This window comes from Equus caballus, chromosome 2, assembly GCF_041296265.1.
Source record: "Equus caballus isolate H_3958 breed thoroughbred chromosome 2, TB-T2T, whole genome shotgun sequence".
Taxonomy (NCBI): domain Eukaryota; kingdom Metazoa; phylum Chordata; class Mammalia; order Perissodactyla; family Equidae; genus Equus; species Equus caballus.
In genome coordinates this window covers 81,232,081-81,256,169 of record NC_091685.1, presented here as the reverse complement: position 1 = coordinate 81,256,169, position 24,089 = coordinate 81,232,081, and the positions used below count along the sequence as shown (strand labels likewise).

Genomic DNA, 24,089 nt, shown 5'->3' with positions numbered 1-24,089 from the left:
GCTTCATTTGATGAGGGGAAAGGGAGAATTAAAACTCTTTCGGAAAGTCTTTATTTCCCTTCAATTCTCATACCATTGTCTTTAAAAGAAGAGTCAAAGGAATGTCTTGGCCAAAAAGAGGACTACTCTCTAATATTGGCAGGTATCAGGAAAGAGATCCACAGCTAACTTTGCCTCTGACATAGTAGAGCACAGATGGCAGATGCTTCAACCAGGCAAAGGAACTATATAGGTGCTCCTTTGAGATCTCTTGTAGTATATTGTCAAGAGAGAGCCAATGGGTCTGGGACCCAATTGCCAATGCTGCCACAACTATCTGTTCTGGAAATTCTGTAGTGCTTTTGTGTTCACAAGTTTCCATAGCTCCTGATGGAAGTTGTGTTACACTGCAGAAAGCATGTCCTGAAAGTGTGTTTTTTAATCACCATAAAGATAAATGGGTGGAAGAAATGCTTCAGGTAACTTTGCACAGATTCCGCTTGGTCACTTGTATTGTAGCACTGCAGCTAACCTTGGTGGAGGGCACTGAGAGGCTCTGGAGCATCATTCTTTGGCCTATGGTAGGCCAGGGTAGGCACACATTGATTAGGTTTTAAAATCTGTTAAAAATCTAGGAGTTGGAAATGTCACAAACATATCACTGTGAATATTATTTTTGTATGCAATTAAATTAGATCTCTCTGTTCACTGAATCTCATTTTACATTTTTTAGATTTAGTCTTTTGAGCGCTATGTGTAGATTTACACATATGGATACTTGGGAATCAATAATTCTGACACATAAAAAATTGGGACAATACCACACAAATTAGTAGATGGTAAGTATCCCTTGCTTTTTGAAATGGACATAAACCTGGCAATAGATTCAATATTCCTAAGAGTAAATTCTAGTTTTTCATTTATTTGATACAGGCAGAGATGCCGTCAGACCCAGGTTCGACACATCTCATAAACAGCTTCTATTTTGCCCCGTGGAACACTAGAAGCTTTCTGGAGACTGCCAGCTCTGGCCAGCTGTTCTAGCACTCTCAGCACTGTGAAGATGGAACCACTGGCCAGATGGAAAATTATTTACCTTTGAGGCTCTGGGCTATTTACAATAAAGTAATTACAGCTTACTCTGGTACTCTAAGTTCAAAAGTCTATATATTAATTAGATGGGTCAATATATTTTTAACCTAAAATTTTCCTTTCCTAGAAACGTGAAGGGCCACACAAATATTCTTTGACTAATGCTATTCTTTTTAGGGAGAAGAGAGAGATGAGAAAGAGTTTTTACTTTTATAAATCCTATTTTGAGTCATTGTCATGTTAATCTAGCAAGGAAGATATTACTAACTACATTTTACAAAGGTAGAAACTAGGGCTCAGAGAGGTTAAGTTCTTTCCTCAAGGTCACAAAGCTCATGTGTATCAGAATAGACTTTCAAATTCAGGACTGTCTGATATTAGATTCCAAGGTTTTCCCACTATATCACTTATATCATATATTCCACTATGCCATTTAAAGCTGTGCTTACTGACTCCACTGAAAATACAGATTACGTTTTTTTCCCTGCAGCAATGTGATGAAGTTCTGTTAATCCAATCACTTCTATGCTGTTTCTTTTGTGTCAATAGACCTGTCTGTGAGGCACCCGGCCAGGTCAGGGTGGAGTATGTGGGTTTATGTTGGTCTTTAACTTGATTTAATTGTCTCTGGATTCTTACAGCTATGATGCCACAGACTCATTCCTTGTAGGTGAGATAAGCAAAAGGTGAAACAGCTCTGCTTTAAATGTCTTACCAGCACTTATCACTGGTCATATTTATGTTATGTGATAAGTAAAACGTTAGTAAAAGGAAAGCACTGAAGATGGCCAGGACCAGTTGTGATATGCCTCTCAAAGGCTTGGGCATTCTGTTTTCTTCTGAGCCATATCTCAAGTACTATCTTTATCCGGTCATACCCCCTCCAGGGTTCAGAGTTTCTCTCTTCTTGCCATTTCCTTGTGCTTCCCTCCGTTAGGTATCTAACTTGATACATTTTGCCATTTCATATTTAAGGATTCCTCCTTCAACTCCTGTAAAGCAACGTGCTTTTCTCCTTTGACTCCTCTCCTTTACATTTTTGTGTTGTAACATAATGAGCCTTCTGATAGTTAAAACCAAAATAACAATACAATAAAACAGCCCCATTTTCTTAATAGGCCCTCAGTGCGCATTTCCCACGCCCTTGCTTGCCCTTCACTTCCTTTGCCTAATTTAGATTTGTAAGCTCAACACATAGGCACTTTGCCTTTGTTTATGTACATAGGGTGCCTAGCACTAGTCTCAGATTTAACAAATATTAAATAATCATGACTTCAGAAAGATTATTAGTACTGGAGCTTAAAAAAATCACAGCTGGTCAAGAATATTGCTTTTTTTTTTTCCCCTCAAATGACCTTGTCTGATTTTGACACTCCTAGAGTAGACAGCTGTATTACAGCACACTTGCATTTACCCTTGAATAACACTTGGAGACCAGAGGTGGCAATAATTGTGGCTGCTCTTCTTCAGAACTCATTTACAAATTCTGCACTGCATACCAGTTTGCTTGTGGATGTAATTTCAGTTGTGTGTAATCACCTTCATATAGCTGAAGAAACCCTGATACAGTTTTATACCAGGCTCGTTATGACAGACTGCTTTAACTTTGCATGTTTGAAATCGAAGGGTTTTTTTTTTTCTCTTTGAATGATTAACTTGAGCATTCATGACATACAGTATGGGCTTTTAAAATCTATGCATTAAGTACTCATTGATTGTGTAGTGGCATTTACATTGTTAGGCTTTAAAGTGAAGTCCTTAATTTTACCTATTTTCAAGCTTAAAAAAAAAGGCTTAATCTGTATCTCTTACCTAAACTCCTTTAACTTGGTAGACTGATTCTGGACTACAGTTCCATAGAGCAATTCATAAAAATAAATGCCAAAGACTAGGCAACAGTAGAAGGAATGGATGGTGGATCAAAAGTTTAACAATGCATTTCCTTTTAGAAATGTCAGCATCGGTCTTCTCACAAGAAGAAAATAAAGAAGGTTGGTCTCTCCCACTAGCCCAATATTTCAAATGCAAACAAATCAGTGGAAGAAAGTCATTATGTCAGTGTGAGGGATACAATAGTATAACTGGATAGAACAGTTTTATTTGCTAGCTTGAATATTTTTTATTTATATATTTATTTAACTTTATGTCCATGGCAGAATCAGGGAACAATATTGATAAATTAGGAAAAAATGAGTTTCTTTTCTTAGAATCAAATACCTAAATAGCTACATGATATCTACATTAGTGTCGTTCCTATGTGGCAGCATCCTCAAAACTGAATTTATTCCGATTCCTGTAAAATGAAACCTGAGAGTCTGATTCTAAGTGTGCTTTTGAGACACTTCATCTAACTTATTTCATGAGCTCTATCCCAAGAACACACTGTATCTTTCCCTGGATGTCTGTAACTGTACTCTCCACCAGGGACTCTCTGGAATGCTCTTTGCAGGTGAATACAATATTTCCTAGAGGAGTGTGCTCACTGAGAGTGATACAGCATCTAAACCACAGCCTTCCACTCTCCTGAGATTGTTACTTACAGGGGTAGAAGTAACTGCAAAACAATGCAAAAAAAAATTGGGGCGGTGGGGGGAGGGAGAAGTATGTGAGGAATGTCTTTAAGAGAATTCAACCTCTCTCTGCTCTAAACTTTGCCTTCAGAGGGCTGTGACAACCGGAGAAAATGGTAACCAGAGGAAGCTCTCGTCTTAGCAGAGCAGGGCAGCTTCCTGGATTCTTTCTATTACCCTGGCCATGCTCCTAGTGAGGTGTGTAAATTAAGGCAGGGCCTGGCACATGGAACAAGTTCCTGCAAGGCCAGAGAAGGGACCATGCTTGTCTTGTTTACTATTGGTATGCCAACCATCATGATCAGTACCTAGCACATAGCACATAATAAATACTTATTGACTGATTGAACAGTAGACATTCAAAGTGTTTTTTTGAACAAATGACTCTCTCTCTCTCTCTCTCTAGATAGACATACATATAGATAAAGGTATATCAACCCCTAATCTTGTGTCATAGCTAGACTTACAGGAATTTTTTAAAAAATTATTTTAACTCACTTTTAAAGACAACTCTAAACATCTAACCTTCATGATGTATTTAGGGATATATTAGACTTTACAGTTGGAAAGATCAAGGCTTGTTAAGTTATAAGTAAATGGTATTAAGGCCAGAACTTAAAATATATTTCTAGAGTTAAAATACAGGGCTCTATCTATCCTGTAATGATTTTCTAGATAATATGATGGTTGCAGGGACAGAACAAAGAAACTCTCATTTTTAATCTTGCCTTTATGAGGCAGCATAATAGATGGCTTACTTTGATTATGGTTGGTTTGTTGATACAGTTTGGTTTGGACATTTCGGCAGATTGGCAGATCTGTGTCTAGCTCTGTTGCCCATGTTAGACCTAGAACACTGCTGGGGCTCAAATATTAATAAAACAGCAATGCATGCTAAGTATCAGATGTCCTAGATACTGAATGACGACAAGCATTATTGACATATGTAGATAAGCAGATTATAGTGGGAAAATTAGCTTTAACTAAAGTTAAATGATAGCTTAGAAGTTGACAGTGAGTTAGTCATTTTATTGGTGGATAAGACATACTATTATGCCTTACCTGAGGTCATGGATGCAATTCAATATCACAGCAGAGCACACCAAAAAGAGAGAGTTGGGTTTGCATCCGGAATTCACAACATTCTGGCTGTGAGATCTGGGTGAGAGGGGTTCCTGCCTCCTGCTTTGAAGGGCCCTGCTCTACCTTCACCCTTCCCTGTGGGGCAGGGAGTTCCATACTCTCTGAGCATCTGGGATCCTGGTACTTACTGCCCTGCCACTTCCAAGGCTGGACCATGGCTGGAAGAATTGGCAAGGGGTGGCTTTTCTGACGGGTACATTGTAGTTTGGATGTGCACGCTGGGGTGTCCTCATGTGTGAGAGCCTTTTTGTGGTATGGGATAGGGCTGAGATGGGAAGAAAACGAGGTACGAGTTTCAGGCCTGAAGCCAGTACTCCCTGCAGCACCACGTTCTAGTTAATTTATAGCTTTAAGTATTTATGATAGGGTATATAGGTCTCCATTTGCTAGCTTGCCCCAGACCCTTCCAAAGATAAAGGCAGGGCTGGAACTAGGGCAAGTCACATGGCCTATTTTAGTCTCAGTTTTCTCATCTGTAAACAGGATGATGATAACTGTTCCACTAACCTCAAAGGGTTAGGATGAAAAGAACAATCTTGAAAATAACTACCATTTGTTGGGTACGTACTATGGTTCAAGCACTATGCAAGGCACTTTGCACACATTGTATTGCATCCTTACAAATCTTCAGGGAATGCAATTATTTTTAAAGATTGGCACCTGAGCTAACAACAGTTGCCAATCATTTTTTTGTTATTATTATTGATTTTTCTCCCCAAATCCACCCAGTACACAGTTGTATATTTCAGTTGTGGGTACTTCTAGTTGTGGCATGTGGGATGCCACCTCAACATAGCCTGATGAGCAGTGCCATGTCCACACCCAGGATATGAACCTGCGAAACCCTTGGCCACTGAAGTGGAGCGTGCGAACTTAAACCCTTGGCCACAGGGCAGCCCAGGGCACGCAATTTTTATCATCTTTTTATAGAACAGAAAACAGCCTCAAAGAGGTTGTTTCCCTCCTAGCCTCCCCTCCCCCATCTGTGACACAAGTGAGAGAGTGTATGTAACAATCTCATACACATACAAGGTAACACTAGTTAGTAAATCATTTACATTGTGTTAGTGGACATAGCAGCAAACAAAAGGAAGAGAAATCATTGACTTCAGAAGCTCATATTATAGTGGTGGGAGACAAATAAAATTAGTATGTAAAATATATAGTATGTTAGATGGTGGGAAAGAAAGCAAGGAAGAGAACTAGGGCATGTGAAATTACAGAGGAAATGACATTTGAATAAAGATATGAAGGAGGTGAGGGAACAACATTCTAGGTTTCAGTTTTTGGCAGGCTGCAGGAGTAGGGATATAACACAGGAGGCAGAGGGAACAGCAAATGGAAAGGCCATGAGACTAGAGCTTACTCACTGTGTTCCAGAAACAGCATAAAGGCCAATGTGGCTGGGAAAACCAGTAGGGGTTAGAGTAGTAGGAGGTGAGATCAGAGAGATAAAGTGGGGCGTGGTGGTGGTGGTGGGGAAGACCAGAACCAGATCCATAGGTTACTTAGGCCCTGGTTGGGACTTTAGCTTTTACTTTAAATGAGATAGGGAGCCAATGGACCTTTTTTTCTTTTGGTGAGGAAGATTGTCCCTGAGCTAACATCTGTGCGAATCTTCCTCTATTTTGTATGTGGGACACCACCACAGCATGGCTTGATGAGTGGTGTATATTGTTCACACCAGGGATCTGAGCCTGCAAACTTGGGCACTGAAGAGGAGCACAAACTTAACCACTACACCACCTGGCTGGCCCCCAATGGCCTTTTTTTTTTTTTTTTTTTTTCAGCAGAGGACTGACTTGAGCTGGAATGAAAAGACTCACCCTGGCTGCTGTGTTTAAAGTAGACTTCTGGAGTCATGAGCAGAAAGGAGACCAGGCAGGTGGTTACTGCGAACTGTAGGCAAAAGATGATGCTGGCTTGGACCAGGGTCATGGCAGTAGAGGTGGCAGATAGAGGTTAGATTCCAGAAATGGTACTTTGAAGGTTGAGCTGACAAGTTTACTGATCCTTGTGGGTTCTAAGAGAAAGGAAGGAGTCGAGAAAAACTCCAAGGTTTTTCAGCTGGGCAATGGGAACGGTGTAGATGGCACTAACAGGAATGGGGAAAGCTGTGGGTGGGGCACATTTGGGGCAGGAGACCTGGAGCCTGGTTTGCACATGTGAATTCTGAGATGTCTATCAGACACCAGATGGAGTTGTCAGGTATATTTTTTCACTTCATTGGATTTGATTTTTTCTTCTTCTCTCTTTATAGAACTATAATGGCACTTATTCATGTTCCTTTGCTTTCAAGGTGGTGGTCTACGTCATAGAAAATTTGCTGCTGGAGCTCAGCTATGGGGTGAAAGAGAAATATCAGGAAGCAGTTTCAGCAAGATTAATATAAAAGGATCTAGAGATACAAATTATAACTCAGATCCAGTTTCACAAGGTTGTACAGTCCCTTCTCTAGAAAGCCACACAATCTGTTTAATGCCACAGGTGACTTAAGGACCCCACAATGTTTGCTCACAACCTATTCCCAGTATTTAAAATAAACTAGATGTTAACAAAGTATGTTTGAAAATTTGAAAAAAGTTCAATATAGGTCACAGTATTCAATATCACATTCAATATTCAATATCACAATATAGGTAACAACGCTCCTCTAAGTATAGCCTCCATACAGACATCAAAACATTATCTTGTTGGGGGTAGGGAGGGGGGTAGAGAGAAGAGACAGATGACAATAAAACCCTAGGATCAGAACACCAGAGCTGTCCCAGGTCCTTGGTTGACCTTACACAACTTGACCTGGCTCAGAACCGGAGCGGGAGGGGGAAATGAAGCAGGAGCAACGGTAACATCTTAAAGGGCTATGTTATGGTGTTTTCTGCACCAAGTGAGTCCAGCTTGGAACTCTGGGATCTGGAGAAGGACGTTTGCTCTGCCTAATGGAAAGTCAGATTATGTCACAAAACTTGTCGTCGGAGTCTCTCGCTAACGACTGATCACCTTTTTTCTTTTTTTGAGGAAGATTAGCCCTGAGCTAACATCTGCTGCTAATCCTCCTCCTTTTGCTGAGGAAGACTGGCCCTGAGCTAACATCCGTGCCCATCTTCCTCTGTGACTGATCACCTTTAAATGTGGCGTGTTTGCAATGTCTCGACGGTATTGGGTTTAGTGTTGAAACTGGGACGCTTCCATCTCCTTAATTTCGTGGTCATTTCAGGCGCCAGGCAGGAGAGGAACGCTTTCCCTGCAGCAAGTCACAAACAGGCAAAATAAATCCTTAGAGGATTTCTCGCCTCTGAAGCAACTCCAAGTCCACTCCCGGGTTCAAAATCAATGCCCAGTACGGCCCGAGCACGCCGGCCGGACTTTTGCTCCGGGTCAACTTTCAGTCTCCTTAGCCGCTGCGTGGCGCCAGGGGGAGTCTGAGAGAGGCGACCCGACGCGGCTGGGTCTCCCAGGAACCGGCGGGGGGTGTGGGTACGGGCACGGCGAGAGACAGGGAAGGGGTGCAGGCAGTTGGGAGACAGAGCCCTGCGCTTCTCGCCCGGGCACCAGCCCTTGCGCAGCCCCCTCGGGGGCAGGTCTGGCGGGCTTCTGGCCCGCTCAGCCGAGGGCGCCGCGACCCGCTGCGGCCCGAGCCCCCGGCTCACCTGGGCGCGACCGAAGGTGCCGCGGCGGAGCGAGGGCGCGGCCGGCGGGCGGGGGCGGGCCGCGCGGGAAGGCGGGACCCAGAGCGCCGGGACGCCCCGCCCCCCGGTGATGCGGCGCCCGCCGACTGGCCCGCGCCTTGTCACTCACTCCTCACCATGGTTGCAGCACAAAGCAACAAGCCCCGGAGGCCGCTTCCTCCCTGAGGAGCGGCACGGGCGGCCGGAGAAGGCGCAGGAGGAGGAAGAGGCGGAGGAAGAGGAGGGGAATCGCCGCTTCCCAAACAGTCTCTCCGAGGGGGCTGTGCGCGGCTCGCGGCCCTCGGACGCCCGCCGTCGGGAGTCCGGACCTGGGCGGCCCGCGGCCCCCCTTCCCCCTCTCCCGCCCCGCGCAGACCAGGAACAAAGTTGCCGAGAGCGACTGGGCCGGAGGGTTGCAGCCCCGGCTGGGTGCTCTGGCCGCGGCGGCGCCGGCGCCGGGGCAGCTCCGCTCCGGGCGCGCTGATGGGGGGAGGCGGCGGCGGCGGAGCCCACGGCGGCGGCCGGAGCAGCAGAGGCGGCGGCGGCGGCGGCGGGGCGACCCGAGGGGATGCAGCAGCAGTCGGGAGGGACGGCCGAGCCCAGTAGACGGAGACCAGGAGCAGCAGGGACGTCAGACGAGGCGATCAGGTTTTGCAGCGCCCGGACCTGAGCCAGTCGTCCCGACGGCGGCCGCGGCGCCCCAGTGCCCGAGGATTGGGGACGCGGGAGATCCGAGTGCTTCCCGGAGACCCCCAGGCGCGAGCCCCTGAGAGGAGGGGGCGACCCCGGCGCGGGAGGGGAGAGGAGGCCCCGCCTGCCCGCAGCCCTCCCCCTCCTCACTGTAGCTGTACCTTCCTAAAAATAACTCAGGCCCGCCGGGGCCAGGAGGAGCCGCCACTGTCCCCGGAGTGGAGCCGGGAGGAGGCGTGTCGAGCCAGGGCCCGGAGGGAGCCGGGCGCGCCAGGAAGCCTTCCCGGGCCGAGAGGCGAGGAAGCCGCGGAGGAGGAAGGGGAGTTGCCGGCCGCCCAGCGCGCCGCCGGGCTCCTCCGGGCCGCGGGGCTCGGGGCTGCGCGCCGCCGGCGCCCTCTGCGCGGCCGCGCTCTCCCGCCGGCTCTCCTGCGCGCCCGTCCCGCGCTCCGGGCCGCCGGGCCCAGCCGAGCCGCCCCCCGCGGGCCCCGCCGCCGCCGCCGCCGCGGTTTGGCTTGTTAGCCGCAGGCAGGCGGGCGGAGCGCGCAGGGCGGAGGCAGCGGCTGCGCTGGGCCGGGAGGAGGCTGACGAGGGCGCGGAGCGGCCCCGGCCCGGCCCGCGGGGGGAGATGGCGTCCTACGTGGATAACAGCTTCCGCCAGGCGGTGATGAAGAACCCGGCCGAGAGGACCCCCCAGGTGAGAGCCGCAGGCTGCCCTCGGCCAGATTTGTGCCTCTTAGGCTGCGCCCTCCCCGGCCCCCCCTCCCCTTCCTGACACAGTTTGCCCCGCGCACCCCTGTGCTCTCATCAGGACCCCTAACTTCCAATGGCATCTCATCTTCCAGTCTTTTTCCCTGGCCATCGCGGGTTTACTTTGCCCTCTTCTCGATAGTCTCCTTCTTTTCGCTTCCCTCCGCATGCCTGACCTTTCCCCTCCGTTTGCCCGGCGGAGGGGGCGATTAGCTTTCCCTGTCCCCAGCCGCACAGGGGGCCTCTCAATCTCGGGGTGGGGGTGAGGGGCTGACCTCCCTGGGCCACCAGCTCCTCCTGCCGCCCTGGCTGCAGGCTCCTTTCCTCCTCCTGCATGTGGCCCCTTCTACCTTTGGAGTTCTGTGATGTTTGAAAAGGTATGGGAGGAAACTTGTGTGGCTCTGAGAAAGACAAATCCGTGTTCGCCTTCTAAAGTCACACATTGAGATGTTTGTATCTCTCCTATTTTGCTTTTTTTGAAAAAGAGATGCTGCTTTCCCATGAAGGGGAAAAGAGTTGAATAGCTAGATTAGTGCTTTTAGTTTAAATTGCAGACATAACTGCAAAGCAGGCATATTCAAATACACCCTCGGGAAGGGCGCCCTGCGGATTCTTTTGGGGTTGCACAACCTTGTCAAAATTAGCTAAGTTTGTTAACCTTTATAGGTTCGTTTACCGTCAGGCGGCTTTTCTCCTTACTTTAAGTGGAGAGGAATCGCAGATGATGTTGGATTTGGTCGTCTCAAGTTGGACTAGAGGGGGGGAAATTTTATAAAAATGTGGCGGTTTGATTTTTTTGCTCTTAGTTGCTGACTGGATAATGACGCATATTCCTAAGCGTTGGAACGGTGACTACAGGGGATCCTGCTGCCAACCGTCTTAAGACAAATAAGCCCTCTTGATCCTTGGGACCGTCAGACATTTAGGATCTAATGCCTGAAAGAGTTGCTTCGCTTGTTAGGTGTTGGGTACCATCTGTTCAAATCCAAATGCTCTCCTTCTCTGACGTTGATTATTATTGTTTAATGTGGGGAGAACAGAATAAAATAGACTCTTCCACTGACTGCCTTTGGACAAGACCCAAGAATGGCACCTGGTACCGTTTTTGATTTTTCATTTTTCCTGATGGAGCCATCACATCTGGGGGATCATAGATAGATTGCACGCATTTACCAAACGTGTGGAAGATGGGTGATAATTTTACAAGAAATTCATTTCATTATCCCCAGAAAGTTCCTATTCTAAAGGATTATTTTATCAAAAACAAGGAATATGCTGCTTTGATCTTGTCCCTGGGCCTTGCACTGTCTCATGTACCTGCCTTACCAACTGTTTCTTTTTAAATTATCAATTGAATCAGTCTTCTGCATCTGAAGATGCATGTTCTCAGTCACAGTGTGATGGAAAAGCAAATTTCAGTGAAATATTTCAGTTTCTTTCAGTGTTTGAAGTGCCAGTGAAATCACACATGCTGAGAATATTAGAACCTAGCAAGGGGAGTCAGAAAATGATGTCAGAGGCCTTTAGTGGAAAGTAGAGAGGGTGGGGAGTGGTGCCTTTGGCTGATTAATTAGAATAGCAATGACTGGAAAGCTATCAGGTGGGGGGGGGGGAGTGGGGGCTGTCACCAAACAGGACTGGCGGAGACAAAACCTTCACTGTGACAACGTGTGGATTGTGCCAAATAAATGAACTGTTAAACTTTCCAGTTCCCGTGCCAGTTGTGTAGAATAAAAACTGACCCAGCATAGAACTTGGCCTGAGTCAGAAGTGGGCCAGTTACTACTAACACCGCGACGTGAAAGCTTCATTGACAGTCTGAAAGCAGCACGTTTACCCCCCATTAAACCTTCATAGAAAACGTAAATATAGAGGAAGCTACCAAACATTTTGAACCTTCTTTAAGTATCAGCCCTATTAAGTTTGACGTTCATTTGGTTATTACTAATACAAACCTCCATGTTTATTTATTGTTGTTTTAAAGAGAAAGTAGTTTGAAATGTGAATGTTCTCCATCTTTACCTGGCTTGTCAAAAGTAATTAATCTTCTAAAAGTTTGAAATTTACTCAAAGAAAACTAAAAAATGTTTTGATAGAAGGTGATTTTTTCTATGGAGTGCTTTGTTAACAAACAAGGGCTGGAAGTTTTTCTGTAGTATCTTTTCTCGTGGATGGTTAAAAGTTAGAATTTTGTGATATAAGAAAAACAGACAGTAAATAAACTTGATATTATGAACAGGAGCATATGAATTAGGAACGTTTTACTGTCCTGCTTCCTTCTGTTTCTCAGCATAGACTCAATAAAGGAGTTTGTAGGATTCACATTACAGGTGAAAAGGAAGGTCCTTTAAAAGAAAAGAAAGGAAAATATCTAAATATTTTTTGTTAAATTCATTTTCTTTTTTTAAAAACACCCCAGCCCAGTTTCTCTCCCAAATTCTGTGAAGATACAGTTTTATATTTAGGTCAATCAATTGCATGGAAGTAATCTCGATGTCACTAGTGTAACCTAAGAAGTTAGCTAGGCAAGAATTTGGGGGTGGGGAGAGCACCACTGTAAACAGAGGGACTTTGAAAATTGGGAATCCATTTTCCCATTCATTTAGGCATGTCATTAGAGAGGGGAATGGTAAGGAGAAAAAAAAATTGTCATCTAAATCCTGCAGATTTAAGGGGCTGTCAGTTTCACCTGATATTCTCTGGTCTTTAATCCAATGTGTGTCTGGAAACCTGGCTAAGTTCTATTCAATGAGGCACTGTATTCTAAATAAACCCGCTTGAAAATAACACTAAATGTTCTATTGATATTTTTCAGGGCACTTCTGTTGAAAAACAGAACTCTTAAGTAATTACTTTATTAAACTATTTGGGTTTATGCCTTTAATCACTTAAATGGGAAGCTTGGTCACCAAAGCAATTTAGTGAAGTAAAAGAGGTAAATAAATTACAAACAGCTTTATTCCCCAAGGCTTTAGACAATAAAGTGATTTTTCCAAATCATTTTATTAACTTATTGAGTTCAGACCCTTTGAAATTGCTTCTGTAGAATGTTTTAATGCATAGAGTTTTTAGTTTTTCAGGTGAAACATCTATTGCAGAATTGTTTCCTTTACTTTAAAGACCTAATTTAATGTGTTTTTAGCTAGTTGTAAAAGTTACTTTTTAAAATCATTTGTGTAAAGCAGTCCCCACCTCATCCCCTCCTAGTTAATAATATTACTTTTTCCTTCACTGTTGAAAATTTTTTTGGCTATTGCACCTTTTGATTTAGTTGCTAACTCATGAATTTGTCAGCTGGGAGTTCATAACAGTACAAGACTTAATTCTTTGCAAAGTCACTCAGTGGAATACATTTTGAGTCATAATGGGAGGGCTGAAAAAATACCTTTACCCCAGAGAACTTTAAATTACGAGAATCTGCACAAAAGAGTGTTTCTGGTAAATATTTAACTTTCAAATCTAGTGGAAGAGTTGTGTCTCTTATAGTTAAATTTTCCGTTTGAGTTTCTTTTTATCATTGTTTATGAGCAGTCTCATGTTTTCATTTGACAACTTATACTTTGATTATATTTTAGCTCATTTTTGGGATCTAGTAATAAATATTTGTTTCTTAAGTAGTTTTTGTTCATAAAACCCGACCCAATGATGTGTGTGCAGTTTTGAAAAGGATGTCTCGCAAAGTAATGCCTGTTTGGCCACAAGCACTTAGCTTTCACAACAGATATTTGAATTTGTAGTTTGAAAAATATACATTTATAACTGAAATACTAATTTCAAACTGTATTAGCATGTAACTTTGAACAAGCGAGAACTTAAATTTATGGTAAGAATTGCTAACGTTCTTTTGTAATATTGGTGGAAACTTAGTCGCTTTCAAATAACCTTTTAAACATGTAGTAATTAACAGTTCCATAATTAGCTTTGCCTATCTTGGCCGGGGTTCAAAATGAGTCTCTCCGACTGCAGTGCAATATGTAGAGACTGGTTTAACGCCATCCTTCCTGGACCCTGGGCCTTCACAGAACAGTTTAAAAAAAAACCCCAAAAAATAAAAAAAAGGAAGAGGACTACCTGGTTGCCATTTTATTGCCTTTTTTTCCTCCTCAAGGAAAGATATAAAATAAAATCAAAGCCAGCTATACCCTCCTATCACTATCATTTTATTAATGGTCTTGCCATTTAACAAGAAAGGGAGGCTACCCTGTCACTCCGAAGCTTGGTTCTTGGAATCAAATGTTCTTTGCATCATAAGAAAACTACTATGTCTTTTTCTTTAAAAAAATTTTTTGCTGTGGGCCTGAAAAAAACTTCATCCAGGTGGATTTTGGGGGGAGTCAAATGATCACAATAAGGTCTACCTTTGGTGATATTTGAAATTCAAGTCACATTAAGTACTAGGGGGATATGCCTCAGATATAAATTAACTATCTGAAATAAAGATATAATAACCTTTTAAAAACACAGAAAGATTATGATGCTTCTTGACTCATTTGAAAACTTACCCCCCCCTTTTATTTATTACTTATTTAGTAAGTTTCATAGGTAGCGAAAAAGAATTGTAGTTACCTGAAGTAACTTTGATCTGGACTAAGGAGATACAGACATGTGGACTCTGCTGATGGTCCCTTGATATCTGTCTTTTATGTGCTATCTCTGCTTCATTTTTGGTAACAGTCCATTTCCTTGTCTGTAAAATAAAGATAATAGCTTCCTGAGGTTGTTTTGTGGATTAAATGAAAGAAAGTACATTTACTATTTAGTGCAGTATCTAATGATAGTTCTTACTGCAGCACATTTTAATGAAATACCTATTATTTACTAGGCTTTGGGAATTGAAAGATGAAATGAGACGTCTGTCCGTCAAGTAACCCACCAACCTATTGTATCTGATAAGTAGGATGTGACTCATTAGTGCCATAACAGCTGTCCTATGCCAACACTGAAGAGGCTGTGGACTTCCTAGTTGAGTGTGTTTTGAGTCTTTGGGGAGTAGGAATTTGCATACCAGTGGACTAGGGGACTTGAAGGGTATTCCAGACTGACCCACTGTCAGAGAAGTGTTGACCTTTATTCCATGTGCTTGGAGCCAAGGGAGTGAGTAGGAGATGGGGAGTGACTCCACCCGAGTGTAGAAGCTTGTGATTTGGAGGAGAGTGAGAGGAGACCAAGCGTTCTGTTAAAGGCAGATGTCTGTTCTTCAGGCTTGAGTTGGTTGGGAGCCTGAGTTATGCAGTGGAGATGCTCTAGAAATTCCGTAGGAGTGGAATCTGCGGGACAGTCTGGCTAAATGTGTGAACATTCATATCAGGTACTCACGCTATGTGTGCCTTATGCCGGTTTAGCCTAATCATGGCAAATGACAATGGTAGCCATCTCCTAGTTCATAGGAAAAAAATCCAAGCTGAATATAATTTTATTGATTTTTAAGGTTTCTTTTACTTACAATATATTTCCTTAAACTTTGATATCTTCTACATGTACATTCTGGAATCTAATACGAAATATCTGATTTATCATATCATTATGCTAAATATATTAGTATTTCTTAATCTGAAATGATAATATGATTTCCAAGCATTCCATCCTTTGGAAGAGTTGAGGAATGACTGAATTTAAGCAGACAAGAATGGATTTATTAATATAAAAACTCACAATGACTTTTGATGGCACAGTGTAGTGATTGCAGTGAGCCTTTGAGAACAGTTCTCTATTCCCCTACACCATTTTTTTGTTTAGATAAATTAATGTTGGTAAATTAGGAGGGGGATGCAATTTGTAGTACATATAATTGGTCTTTTGTAGCTGTGTCAGAGCTCGGACATATATATTTAGTAAAAATATGTTCAGTGGTTATAATGATGGCCTTTGTGGGGAGAAAAATAAGTTGATTGCCACATTATTTTGACTGTTAGGATTTTTATCTTTTCAGAAAAAAAAAAACCTGTAGTCTCACTTGCTAATTAAACTACTACTTACCGAACTGTATGAATGGAGCTGTATTCAGGTGTTTCCTTTTCTTCAGTCTGTGAAAAGATTTACCTTTGGTGTGGAAGTGGTGGGGTTAGTTTTTGTGAAGTGGCAAGTTTAGTTCTTGTATTTTAAATTCTCTTAGTTCCACCATTTCTGTGCTTTCACATCCATTAAGCATAAGAAGTATTTTGGAAGAGTTGGAAGAGTTGGTGTCAGTGACTTGAAGGGGAACTTGGTTTTGTCATTGGAACTAACACTCTCTTCCCTCTTGCTGTAGTTTCTCATTGCTTGCCTCCTACAAGTTGAAAATCATAGACTGTGGATGTTTAGAATTTCTCAGATATTTAATATGAGCTAAATGAATTGAAATAAAAATTTATGTTTTGATCCTGTTAACTGTTGGTGGTTTAGTTGACAAACCAACACTCACCATAATATTTGACCCTCGGCACCTTTCTGTTCTTTTCTAGCTTATGGTATTTGTTCCTACCCAACATAAAAACTAATAAGAAAGGAAGAGACCCTAAAGAAGAATTAGCTATTAGTTGGTTATTCCGGGGAGGCCTGATACTAACTTTCCTAGAAGCTAGATAGCAATCAGTGGATCTAAAGGGTTGGGGCATAGTTGTGATTATCTGATTTCTCCTGAGTATTAATTCTACAGTCAAAACTCATTATCCTTTTTTTTTTTAAATAAACTTTTTAGTTTGAGATAATTGTAGATTTACATGCAATTGTAAGAAATAATGCAGAGATCCTGTGTACCCTTTACCCAGTTTTCCCCATTACTAATATCGTACAGAACTATAGTGTAATATCGCAACCAGTATATTGGCATTGATGCAGTTTAGATACAGAACAATTCTACCACCACAAGAATTCCTCTCATTGCCCTTTTATAGATACAGTCGTCCCCCCACCCTACCTCTGGCAAGGACTGATCTGTTCTCCATTGCTATACTTTTGTCATTTCAAGAATGTTATATAAATGGAATTATACAGTATTTGACCTTTTGGGATTGGCTTTTTTCACTCAGCATACTTAAGGCTCATTACCTTTTGGCTAAAATGAATTTCTGCTATTGACACTGAGTGGTTTGAGCTGTGTTCCTGAAATACCAATAATATCTGGGAATTGGTGAGAGGTGCAAGGTGAGGTTGATTTGAATAATGACCATGATGAGAAAATTGTATAACAGTATGTGTAAAATAAAGACCAAAGATCATAAGGTCTTGGATGACCAAGAATTGTGATAGTACAACACATTTGGGGTTTTCGAAATATATGAGTTCCTTTCTATAAGAAATTCTTTTTGGTCATAATGGAAGTGATAATGCTAGCCTCAGCCATCAGTGATCTCTCATTCAAAGAAATTACTTGATTTTCCCCAACTGAAGTGGCATTTCTACAATTCAGAAGGAAATCTAATGAATGTATTTACAGAGGAGTCCCAGTGGCCAAATCAGGGACAATTTGCACAACAAAATAAATATGGATTATAACCTCCATGGGGGAAAACATATCCATGAGGTAATACCAATATAAAATAAATAATTGAATAAATAAATGGGAGAGAAGACAGCTCTTTGTTACAGAAGAATTCCAATAAAAAATGTAGACAGAATGTTGGAAATAGAAAATCACCAGTAGGCACACATCAGAGTAATAATAGTTGCAAGCAGCAATCATCAGTGGATGCCAAAATTAGTAGAGGAAAATATGATGAGAAATGTCATATATCAGATATCGTCAGATGATGTGCATAGTCTCAAATTGTCTCCCCCGCAAGGTGATTAATTAATTATGAAGGGGAAATCAGTACCTTTATAGTGAAGAAAATTGGCAGACACCAAATGAACCCGATGATCAAAGGTATATCACTAGTAATAAGACATATCAACATCTTGATGCACCAAGAAGGGCACATCTGCAATAGTATTCTTACTAAACAATTTTCAATCTAAGTGTCAGAAAACAGTAGACAAACTCAAATTTTAGGATGTTGTTCAAAATAAGTCTCCAGTACTTAAAAGTGTCCAGGTTATGAAAGGATGAAATGTTGAAGAACCATCATAGATTGGAGGAGACTAAGGAAACATGATAACCAAATGAGATGTGGGATTCTGGATTATATTCTGGACTAAAAAACATTATTAGGATAACTGGTGAAATTTGAATAGTTAGATAATTTTATTATGGTTATCTGAGATGTTAAATTATAGGAAGCAGAATGAAGAGTATATAGGATATCTGAACTATTTTTTTAATAACTTTTTTTAGTCTAGAGTAATTTCAAAATTAAAAGTGAAGTGAAAAAAAGCATAGCTTTTGGAGTTTTATTGTGACTCTTTTTTTTTTTTTGAGAAAGGTTAGCCCTGAGCTAACATCTTCCGCCAATCCTCCTCTTTTTGCTGAGGAAGACTGGCCATGAGCTAAGATCCGTGCCCATCTTCCTCTACTTTATATGTAGGGCGACTGCCACAGCATGACTTGCCAAGTCGTGCCATATCTGCACCCAGGATCTGAACAGGCAAACCCCTGGCTGCTGAAGCAGAACATGTGAACTTTTACTGCCGCGCCACTGGGCCGGCCCTATTGTGACTCTGACAAGGGGCTACCAAATTAAGAAATTTTTAAAGATAATCTTTTTCTGACTAATGATTTAATCTTAAAGAAGAGCTCAGTACCTTTCAGCTGAATATTTTGTATGCATTTGGACTGTTAGTGATATGATTAAAGCAATTTATTAGTTGAAAAAAATTTAAAATACGAATACACGCACTAGCCAATAAATAAATGGACAAGAAGAGCTAAAATAATAACTTTATTTATTCACCTGCATTTTGTAGATATTCGCAAAATAGAGTGTATTTTTTCGGTTTTGAATGTTTCATGATCCTGAATTTAAGTAAATTAGAATACTTGGTATAAGAAAAAATTTGTAGAAAATAAAACATTCCATGTATATTAAGCACAATAGAAAAGAACTTATGATAGTAGCTCAAGGAAGTCAAGCAAGGTGAAATTAAGGTTGTAGGTTTCCACCTCCCCCTTTTCCCTTCCTGTGAACTTAAAAATTCTTTAAATTGTTACTTTTGGTAGGAGTGCATGAGTGGAAGAGAGGGAAGGGAATGGCAAGGGTGTGTTTAAGAAATCTGGTCAGAGCTACTATTGTAGCTATAGATGATAATACTATTTAAGCTGAGTGTGTTCAGTACTTTCATTTAGACTTTTTAGGACCTTTTTCTATTAGGATTCAAAAAGAAAAACAAAGGGAAATTTCTTTGAAAGTGAGTTCAAGGTAGAAATATCTCTACAAGTATTTTTTTCCATAATGTATATGCCTTTGTGTTTCTTATAAAGTGCCCCCCCCCCGCCCCCGCATTAGGCACCTACCTTTCCTTTCTTTGTGGTAAATACTGGAGAATGCATGCTGTTTTTGTATGCTGTGTACTTTTTATCTATAACTGAAATTGGTATGGAAGATAGTATTAAAAAATATGAGACCTAACATTTGAGATAACTACAAATAAAATACAAGCTGGAAGGTATTTACGATTTTCAGGTGTAATAAAGATATAAGCATTTCTTTTCTACATTTTAAGATAATTTTTTTCTGTTTGATGTTTTCAAGTATAATTGCATTTGATGGTACAAGTGAAAAAGAAAAGAGATACTCAGGCTGTGAAGTAACTAAAATCTTATAACATAAAAAATGTGAAAATGTGTACATGTAGACTAAACCAATTTATTTTAACATTCATCCAGTTTTTCCATATATATAAGTAACTATTAGAATTCCTCAAGGCAATAAGTTTCTGATTTCTTCCCTAAGCTACATTATGCAGTTTTGCAAACTCCCTTTTCTTTTAAGCACACTCAAATTTACTTGAAAATACTTGGTCCAATTGTCAGAAATATTTGGCTAAATTACTTTATTTAGTTATTGTATTAAGAAAGTGCTTGATCAAATTTATACATTTTCAAACAACTAGGGATGTTTTAAAAACTCATGAGTTTACAAAATTGAAATACAGTAGCATAAAATGCCAAGAATTGAGGTAAGGAGGACTTCGACTGCATTTCAGTTTTGTTTCTAATCTTCATTTATGCCTGATCCCCCTACTTTTGTAGAGCTGGAAGAAATTGAGGAGAAAGCTTTAGGGGCAAACGTTATCTGCTTGCCTGTGATTTGGGAAACCGCAAACTTCTTTTAGACGTAGATAATGTACGCAGAGACCCAAAAGTTCTTTATTCGTAACTGTGAATCTCCAAACCTAATCATCATCTGAGACTTAAGTTGGAATGGGTGGGAATTCCTATCTTGATTCCATTTTCTCTGGTATGGTTTAAATCTGCATCACAGCTAGAGAAAACTCTGTGGGAGACAACACGGTAAAACCATTTCACTTTAAAAGTCCTTGTTCCCACTTTATATCTTCTGGGATAGCTGTTTTCCTTTGTAGTTATACATTTGCATCTTTAATTCTGTTCACAGAATAGTTGTTTTGAATTTAATCTATTTCCGTCATCTAGCCTGGTGGTTATGATCCTGGACTTTGGTGACAAACAGACTGCTTTGTGGTCGTGGGCAGGTTACTTAACTTCAGTGGGTCTCAGGCTTTTGGATTTCATGGACTTAAAATTTCGTAAAACACTGGGGCACTGATACTGATTTGTCACCTGCTTATTTTGCCAAGTAAGCATGTTAAAGTGAATGTAAACTTGCTCTCCACTATTCTCATTTTGTAAAAGAAAGGACATTTTAATATCATAAAAATGGAAAGGTCATAAACTTTGAATAAATAAATTTAGCTTTGTTTTACCATATTATTCTGTTTTTGTCAAAGATTGGTGAAGATTTTACCATGGGTGGATACGGTAATATTACCAACCTCATATGGTTGTGAAGATTAAGTACGTTCATGTATATTACAGTTCTTTAACAGTCTCTGGTATGGAGTGTTTAACAAATATTTGTTATTATTAATATTACTATTTTTCAATAGTTGGCATTTATTTACTCTCTGATCTTACTTTTTCCCCTAGATAATTTTTCATCATTAGTATATCTTATGACTAATTCACCAAAATGATTTATAAATATAAGTTGCGTTGATAGACTTGATTCATAACATAGATTATGATAGGATTGCATTAGTCTGCAGGATACCAAAAGCTGCACACATAGAGGCTTAATTATGGGCTTATTTTTCTCACACAATAAGAAATCTGAAGGTAGGCACTGTAGGGTTGGTGCAGATGCTCAAGGATGTTGTGAAGGGAACTGGCCCAATCTTCTACTTAGCAAGTGATTTTAGTTTTCAAAGTCACAGATGGCACCTGCATCACCAAACAGGAGAGAAGAAGGGAGGATGTTGAAAGTCCTTTTCTTGTAAGAGTTTGTCTTTTATCTCCAATGAAGGAAAGCCCTCTCCAGGTACTTGTCATTGGCCAAAGCTCTGTCACATGGCTACTCCTAGTTGCAAAGGAGGCTGGAAATTTGAGTATTTTGCTTTTAAACCTCTATATTACAAAAAAGCAGGAAAGAAAGAGATTAAGATGAATGAGTGCTGTGAGCTGATAGTATTTGTCCAACATACTTTCCATAGGAAACAGATGATTGTACTAAGTTTATGCAGTGATTCTCAGGAGACCTCTGAAATTCTTACTGGATTATAGAGCTACGTTACTGTAGCTACAGTTATGGAATCATATAGATATATTAAACTTTTTGGTTCACTTATTAGATGTATGATTATTAATTTTCCAAACTGCGGTTTCTTGTTTGAAAATAGAGATAAAAATACCAATGGGTGAGCATTTTATATAAATATAATTAAAGCACTGCATGTAACCTTTACATATAATTATTTTAAATGTTAGCTATTGATTTAAATATTGATCAAAAAGAATATGTAGGCTGTTTTCTTTCTTTTTTTTTAAGATTGGCACCTGAGCTAACAACTGTTGCCAATCTTTTTTCTTTAAATTCTTCTCCCCAAAGTCCCCTAGTTGTAGATTCTAGTTGTGAGTGCCTCTGGTTGTGCTGTATGGGATGCTGCCTCAGCATAGCCTGATGAGGGATGCCATGTCTGTGCCCAGGATCCAAACTGGTGAAACCCTGGGCTGCCGAAGCAGAGCACATGAACTTAACTACTCAGCTACTGGCCCAGCCCACAGTTTTTTTTTTTTTTTTTTTGAGAAGGATTAGTCCTGAGCTAACATCTGCCACCAATCCTCCTCTTTTTGCAGAGGAAGATTGGCCCTGAGCTAACATGGATGCCTGTCTCCCTGTACTTCATATGTAGGACGCCTGCCACAGAATAGCTTGACAAGCAGTGCATAGGTACCCAGTCGGGGTTCAAACCAGCGAACCCTGGGCCTCTGAAGCGGAACTTGAGAACTTAACCACTGTGCCACTGGGCCAGCCCCTTGTAGGCTATTTTCTAAATCAATTCCTTTTGCTTCAAATTTACTCTATTTTTAAATCCCAGAAATTTTATTTCATTTTTTTGTGCCCCATTTGTGTAATCTGATATTTCTACTTGTAATACTTTGTCATTTTTCTGGGACTTTAAGGTTTCAATTTGTCATTCCTCCCCAAAGCTGAATCATCACTTTTTGTAAAAAAAAAATATACGTTTGTATATAAAATATTTGTAAAAGATAGCTGTTTAAATAGAATTTTCTGTAATTTGTTGAATTCATACTTACATCATAAACATGTCTTTAAGAAAAATGGTTTTATGTTGAATGTTATACAAGAGTAGCTCTGATACTAAAACTTTAAGTCTGCACTGTATGCTGCCTTGAGCAATTGTGTTTGGTTATGAGTTTTTATGATAGCATTCAAGATTTATATAGATAAACTGCTCTTAATGTGTAGTAAAGTCAGTTAAACAATTTGCTATCAGAAGCTATGGCTAGAAATGTTATTGGAAAGAGTTGAGGGTATTTGTCATTTTAAAATATTCTATGTCTTCGTAAGCAATTTGTTTTGGTGGTGTTGGGGGGTGTGTGTAATATTTGCCTGAATTTCTAGCCTTAGTTAGGACCCTGACTTCATTTAAAATGGATTAACTTGCACTGTGTTTATCAGTCTCACTAGAGAGCTTACTGGGCTGGGACTTACTATTCGTCTTTAAAGCTCAGGACTTGGCACACCTCTTAGCACAGAATTGGAGTTAATATTGTTTAATGACTTCAACTTTCTTTCCCGAGAGTTTGAGATACAGAGGAAAAAGTAATTATATACTTCTTTATTAATGGCAAATTGAATAAAAGCTGAAAAGGAGCAGAAATTTTTGGTTCAGTTTCTGTAACACGTTGTCTTCCTTTATAGAAACATGTACCTGTGTGGGACAAATTTATTTTTATTGAGTGAGCAGTTGCCTCCCTGTAAGTTTAATCACTTTGGTACTGGTATTTTGAACTGTCATTTATGTGATATTTTCACTGGCATTTAACAGAGTGCATAAATTCTCCCTCTGGGCTCCTGTGACACTTTTGTTCTATTCAGATTTTTTATTACTTTGAGTTTTTGAATAGGAACAGTAATTTAAATTAATGACAGACCTAAATTATAAAATTATAAAATTCAATTCACTTATAGTATTTAGAACTAATTTGCTGATTAACTGTTACTAGGTAGAGATCCTGGCCTTGATCCATTTAAATAGATTAGATATGACTGTTTTTTAATTGTAGAATGATTTACATGCAGATATATTAACTTCTTAAGGGGTGGTATCAGAAATAGATTAAATTTGATCCAATGAAATCTTACTTAACTTATTGATTATATACAAAACTGTAGAAAAACGTAAGCTGTAATAAAACTTATTCTAGGTAAATTTTTTTTTTTTTTTTACAGATTTTTAGCTCAAGACATCTTAATTAAATACACATATAGAGCAGCATTTAACTTTCACTTCATTATCTTCTACTTTTCACCTGTACTTTATTTTTTTTTTATTTTTCCTTTTTCTCCCCAAAGCCCCCCAGTACATAGTTGTATATTCTTCATTGTGGGTCCTTCTAGTTGTGGCATGTGGGATGCTGCCTCAATGTGGTTTGATGAGCAGTGCCATGTCCACGCCCAGGATTCGAACCAACGAAACACTGGGCCACCTGCAGCAGAGCACTCGAACTTAACCACTTGGCCACAGGGCCAGCCCCTCCTGTACTTTATTTTTAATTTTGACATGGAACTGCTGTTCTTCATGG

General features: G+C 40.6%; 1 protein-coding gene across 13 annotated transcripts in view; it reads left to right on the top strand.

Annotated features, from left to right (window-relative positions):
* Positions 1-9,318: 9,318 nt before the first annotated feature.
* RAPGEF2 (Rap guanine nucleotide exchange factor 2) overlaps positions 9,319-24,089 on the top strand; it is a 244,967-nt gene continuing 230,196 nt past the window's right edge. For 8 of the 13 annotated variants that reach the window (XM_014737932.3, XM_014737928.3, XM_023636370.2 and 5 more), the window contains exon 1: positions 9,641-9,836. In XM_014737932.3, the coding sequence (XP_014593418.1) occupies positions 9,768-9,836 (69 nt within the window). In that variant the 5' untranslated portion in view covers positions 9,641-9,767. Of the gene's footprint in view, positions 9,837-24,089 lie in introns of all 13 variants that reach the window. The other 5 variants (XM_070261432.1, XM_005607791.4, XM_023636371.2 and 2 more) reach the window with 3 other exon arrangements.